General features: G+C 35.9%; 1 protein-coding gene across 1 annotated transcript in view; it reads right to left on the bottom strand.

Moving 5' to 3' along the window:
• Window positions 1-676: 676 nt before the first annotated feature.
• The window catches only part of snap47 (synaptosome associated protein 47), a 19,438-nt gene continuing 13,850 nt past the window's right edge, over window positions 677-6,264 (bottom strand). Inside the window, exon 5 of the mRNA XM_017309960.1 lies at window positions 677-5,128. Within this exon, the coding sequence (XP_017165449.1) occupies window positions 4,982-5,128 (147 nt within the window). The 3' untranslated portion in view covers window positions 677-4,981. The remainder of the gene's footprint in view (window positions 5,129-6,264) is intronic.

The raw sequence follows: 6,264 nt of genomic DNA, 5'->3' as shown, positions 1-6,264 counted from the left end.
AGAGTTATCACCCAGACCACCTGGGTAAAAGTAGCTGTTGTTTGTCCATTTTATACTTTCCTTTTTTTTTACTTCTGTGAGTACAAAATATCTGCTTATGTCTACAGATTGCAGTAAATCAAGCACAGCTCCCTCCATATGTTCCCTCTACATGTTTAGCCACAAAAATCAGCTTCAGTTTTTTTTCTCATCTGAGCCAAATTAAGAGAGTTTGAATGCAGCTGCAGTGTGATTGTATTTCAGTATTTTAATTTGCATCCATCCACCACATAGCATCAAACTGAATTGACTTTTTGTAGATGAACTAACTACAGATGGACTTACAAGAGTTTGGGTGGAGTGACAGACACTGTTCTCTAAATAACATGTTGATAGCTGTGTTGCTGTAGTGCACATTTGCCATCACAGGTAAGACACAAAATGAGTAGTTGGGAGTAAATGAAGGCTTGCATAAGCACCGTATAGAAGTACTGCAAAGAAATCTAAGATATACCTGTGCACATGAGTATGGATCTTGATCAAATTTGAAGAAAAAGTCAGATTTTTTTCCAAAAGGTTCTCTAAATAACATTTTGATTCCTGCGTTGCTATAATGCAGTTTTACCTTCACAAGTAAGGCAGAATCTGAGTATGTAGAGAAAAATGCAATTTGTAAAATCATCACTGTAGTCAGTTATGGGCAAAGTAAGCTCCTTTAAAAAGCCTGCATGGGTACCAGTTTGGTAGGTCTCCAAACTACTGTCCTAGTACAATATTTCTTCTAACTTTTTCCTCCAAGAGTTGTGGAATATAACAGTATGCGAGTACCAATGCCTGTGGTGGAGGCATAACACCCTAAGCAACAGTAGTAAAATCAGCAAACAATACATTGTTCACATTGAAGTAGCTAAACGGACATCAGGTTAGCTGTAATGTCAGATTTCACCTGGAGTGAATTTGAGACTGACACTGCTGCAGCAAACAGCGGCCAAGTTTGGTTTGGCCCTGTCGATGTTATCCATGTTGCGCAGAAATGGGAAAGGCCAGAAAACCAAGAATCAAGCCACTGAAAGATCAACAAAAACATTACAATGAGCAACAGCACATGATTTCAGCATGCAGCTCAGCATCTGGGAAAGTACCATAACAGCCAGGCTGAGCAAATTCATGAGTAGATAGAAACCATAGATAGAATCAAATTAAAACAACATATTTGCACGAATGGATATTAAATGAAGTCAAGGTTAAATATAATCCACATGCTAATCTCTATATGATGCATAACTTTGCCCCCCAAAAAAAAGAAAAAAAAAAGTCTTATAGTAAGAGGAATACAGAAAGTGTCGATGTAAAGAGTCATACCACTTTCTATTTGAGAGAGCACATTGACCCCCTGGTATTGCTCAGGCTCCTTCTTTCCAGGAATGTATTCTCCCAGTTCTAATGTTAAGCACAGGACCTTGTTTCCTGAAACCAGAAACTCCCACAGCAAAAGAAAACGTAGCAACACCTGCAATAGTGAGGGTCTGTCCAGGATGTGAGTCAAGAATCAGGATGTTATACTCAGATAAAGCCAAACAGACTAAAACTGAGATTTTCTGTTGTAATTCACTGATGTGTTTGGGTCTGGCTTAATAAACACATAATTCATACTTTCAGATGTGTAATATTAACTTTAATAATTGATGTATTGAAACCGAAGTGACTCTTCAATGCTAAATGGAAATTGAGCAAAAGAGCAGATTTTTTTTTTATTTTTCTAAACACTGAAAACCCCATTGAAGAGAAATATGACTTCATCACTTGGAGAGCAGCGCAACCCTCGTGCCCTCGTTGCCCACAGTCTCGAGCTGTTTTTTTTTTTTTTTCTTCCTTGTAAGCACTGAGTGATGTGCCTTCAGTAGAGACATGCCTCTTTGAATGAAAGCTCTTACCACAGGGCTATCATGTAAACAGGCTTGGAAGTCAAGGCCAAGAAAATCCCTTGTGTCTCCATACCATCCGTTTAGAAGGCAAAGCCGGATCTCATGTATCTGTGGTCAGACGAGACCGCCGCCACTTCCTCGTATTGCGAGTGCTGCTTCAAAACCACGCCAGCGTGTAGTCTGTTTCCTTAAGCTTTTTTTTTTTTTTTTTTAAAGGGTTGGAATTCAAGAAACCATGTGCCGTGCTTCTGAAGTTCAGAACTTCCAAACATTTCACTGTTTATCAGTGGAATCAACAAAATAAATGGCCCACAATTAAATCACTCTCATCTGGGCAAGAATATTTATAGTGTCACACAAGAGTAAGAGCTCTGTGTTGTGCTAAGTGTTTTCATGATCCAATTTTTCATGGCAGTGATACGTTTACGCTCACTGGGACCAGACTGGAATGAGGCTGTCTGCCTTCTTTTCAATACCCCTCTTTTAATACCAAGTTCTACGGCATAAAATGTTGAGCATGTTTAGGTCAAAATGTCATTACAAAAATTTAACTGCTTTAATAGTTTTTCATCACTTAAAAACTAAACAACAGCCGCATAATGGAAGATGCCTAAGACCATGATTTACACAAATCAAATCATACCTTTTATATGATGTCAACTTCCACTAAATGTTTTGTAATTAGCATGTTAACTTGTTGACAAAATCTGTTCACAAAGAAGTTAAAAGCACGATTATGGTAATTTCCTCTTTGTAAATAGRACTTTTTKGCTAACAAGTTTGAAACTTTACCATTAGTATTCCTACAGCTGGTAGCAATAGCAAGCACAGACCATCTGGGTTAGTTTTCAGACCTCACTGCTCATGGAAAATACATGTTTACATGCAAAATATACATACTTCATACTGTGATTTATAAATGTAAAACATTGTGAAACAAATGTAAACTTGTAGAACACTTTGGCATTAGGGTATTGGCTACACTAATTTGGTGGGAATATATCAATTTGATGACTTCTTCTTTTTAATTKTGTTCCGATTTGTGGCTCACAATAGTTATTTTTATTTTTTATCTCTGAAAAAATACAAATAACTATTTTTATTGACCAGGCAGTGGAAACTTGCAGAGGAATGGCAATGACATAAAATGTTTCTTTTGGGCATYGGTGCTGAAGAAAATGGTGGCCCAAGGCAATGAAGTTTGAATGCGAGTTCATAAAGTGAAAACTTACAAGGCAATTTACCCAGCAAAGAGAACTCTAGTAACCTTATAAACCAGCAACTACCCTCATATTTTAAAGCACTTTTTGGGAGATCCATCTGCCTGTTATTCAACACAGCAGTGAATGGCAACTTTGTTGCTAATCAGCAGGCTCAAAGTCATTAATCGTGATACTAAAAAATGTGTTTTCTTATTATTTCTGACTCAAAATATGGCAATCTTTGTGGTTTTTGCTGCTCTCAACATACRTCTAGTCCAGGCAATKAATCATGGGGTTTGAATTCAAAATAAATTTCAGTATAAAATAWTTTTGAGCAATATGTGCATGAAAAAACWGCATATTTTGACTCTATCAAAACGAGATTGATCTGGAATAAATGTTTTTCTTATGGCTTGACAATATATTTTTGCTGTTTAAGTTGCTTTTTTAGTGTGGTTGGTAAAAATGAAAAGCAATTAAGACCAGTAAAACATGTTAGTGTTATTAAATAATAAAATAATTAAAATGACATTAAGCAGTTTTATGTCAAAAGAAGAAGGCAAGAGGAGTGAAGAAAAACAATGGGCAGTAAAAAAAAGGGGAAAAAAAGGGAAGTTCTGCAAACGGCAACTGCAATGAGTCATAAAGTAACCGACAGTCATTTTAACAAACCATTCAATATGCTAATTAGAGGTTCCACAAAAAGTTAAATATATATATATATTTGCTGAGCTTATTTCAATTTTATTGCACATGTTATGCTACACGGACTCATTCAGTGCATACAATAGAAGGAAAAATTAGGTGAATCCTACTGATATTCGAAGCTAATTACTTACATCCAATGACAAATTAAGTTAACAGTAGAAATAGAAATAGATGCAGATCATTTCAGAGGTTGGTATATAGATGCATCAAATGTACAATAATACACCTAGTTACTTTGACATGCTCCAGTTTAGTCGCAAATCATCTCCAGGTCAAATCTTTACCTCATGACACACATAACCTGTACTTCTCTCGCATTTTCTTTCACAAAAACAACAACAAAAAAACACTCGGAGCAAATAAAAATTGTAAACGTAAAAGTTTGGAGTTTAAAAAACGAACAAAGGATATATAATGTTAACATATGAGCTTGTAATACACACTAGATAAATTAGTCCTAAAGATAAATGCGTAATTTCTCCCTTTTCATAGAATGTCCAAAGTTTTATTAGTGTTCAACTATATAATGATTTTTATTTTTAAATAACATTTTCCCTTATTTCTGTAAAATAASTCATAATGACACATGCATAAGAAAGAGACAGAGACACCTTTTCAAAAAGGATAAGTGAAACATATAACCTGAGAAACATAAAAAATAATTGTTACAATACATTATCTAGGACAAATGCATCACTGGGAAGAGAGAAATTAACTGTATCCTTCTAAATCATAAAAAAACAAAAAAAAACAAAACGAGATTACAAGGCTTGAGGTGATGTTTTTAAAAATGCTAAACACTGATTTGGCAAACTGAAGCTCATACTTTAAAAGAAAACACATTTTAAACAGCTAAATGAATAAACCTTAAAAACAGTCTTTTCTGTTAAAGAAGTATTGCAAACTTTGGAAGGTATGTGTTGCCTAATTGCTTTGAAGAAAAGAAGTTCTATTTTTACAGCAAGTAATATTTMAACTAGATTTGTGGGAACACCTCAGGACCGCCCTACAAATCAGAGATCCATCCAGTTACGTCTTCAAGTAGCACTAAATCTTAAGAACTATCAAGACCATGTGTCAGTTTTTAATGCTTACTTTGAGCAGAAGGCCATCTAAGGCACATCACGGAGTGACGTGCTTTTTTTCTTTTCTTCAACAGTCTTTCCTCTAAAGCAGTCTTTTCATGCGACACGTGTGCTTCCCAATGTGCATGGTGGCTCGGTCTGTTGAGCTCGTCAGGACGTCCAGGACCTCGTCCTGGCGCTCCAGCTCCGTCTCTGCCTCCAGTGCGAGGTTCTTTAGCTGCATCAGCATCTGCTTACAAACATAACACCGCACAGGAGGATATATTCAGTTGGGTCAATATTTTCACAACATGTCAGCCTCCTGAGAGCACGGGTAACCAAGTAACAACATAACGGGATGATTATTTCAAAATCACTAAACAATAGAGCAGTCTTAAGGTGTTTTAGAGTGAAAGACCCATTAAGATTAAGGCCCTCTTTCACAAGGTTGACCTGGCAAAGACAGCAGCAAATGTCATAGTAGACAAGACAGACAAAGTCCAAAACAAGCATCACAAATATAAAACACAAGCTAAGTGACAAACAAAAAAAAAAACAGTTATTGTTATAGAAACAATTTATAATTTAGCAACAGTATCTATTTCAGATTTAACGTACAATTTAAAGGATTTCCGTTGCCAGTTTGTTTAGATGGAGCAGAGGGCTTTCACTCAAGCACGTTTTGACAACTTTAGTTCATATTTGTATGTAGAAGGGACAGATAAAATGAAATCTTTATCTATTTCAGTTTGGACATCAGGAGCAAAGAGATACAAAATGCCATTTGAGGCAAAACGGCTTACAGTTCTCCAAAGGAAAGTGCATAAATGAGTAGAAACCAAGGTAATAACAGTTTTATAAAGCAGTCATCCAGTGTGAATATTGCCTTACACCCATATGGGTTACAACAACATCCCCAAGCAYTTGACAACCAACAGACCACTGTTTTATCAAACATCCAAAGCCTGTGGCACAGAAAGTAGAAGAATCCCACATTCTACAAGGTCGAGCTTTGCTTGATTATTTTACCTAAAACCTTTACGTTAAGCCAGAGATAGAGTTGATTTGAATCACAGCATATTCTTTGGCCAATCTGACTGAGTTTTGGCTATTTTTAAAAAAAAAAAAGGAATGGGCTAAAACTGCAGTCCCTAGACCCCAAAATAATTTCTTTCTGTTTTACATTGTACATGTGTTTCGTGTTGGTCTATGAATTCCAATAAAATCATTTGAAATGTGTGGTCATTATGGGAAAAATGTTTGAAAACCYTGTATGGGTATGGATACTTTTTTATAGACATAACATTCTCATCTGGGTGTTAAAATGTCTGCAAATACATTGGGCATCAGTCTTCATTTAGAGCACTTTCATGTTTTTTTTTTTTT

The sequence above is a fragment of the Poecilia reticulata genome, linkage group LG17, assembly GCF_000633615.1.
Source record: "Poecilia reticulata strain Guanapo linkage group LG17, Guppy_female_1.0+MT, whole genome shotgun sequence".
Taxonomy (NCBI): Eukaryota; Metazoa; Chordata; class Actinopteri; order Cyprinodontiformes; family Poeciliidae; genus Poecilia; species Poecilia reticulata.
Note: the sequence above shows the minus strand (reverse complement) of the source record. Positions and strands in the feature narration are given on the sequence as shown.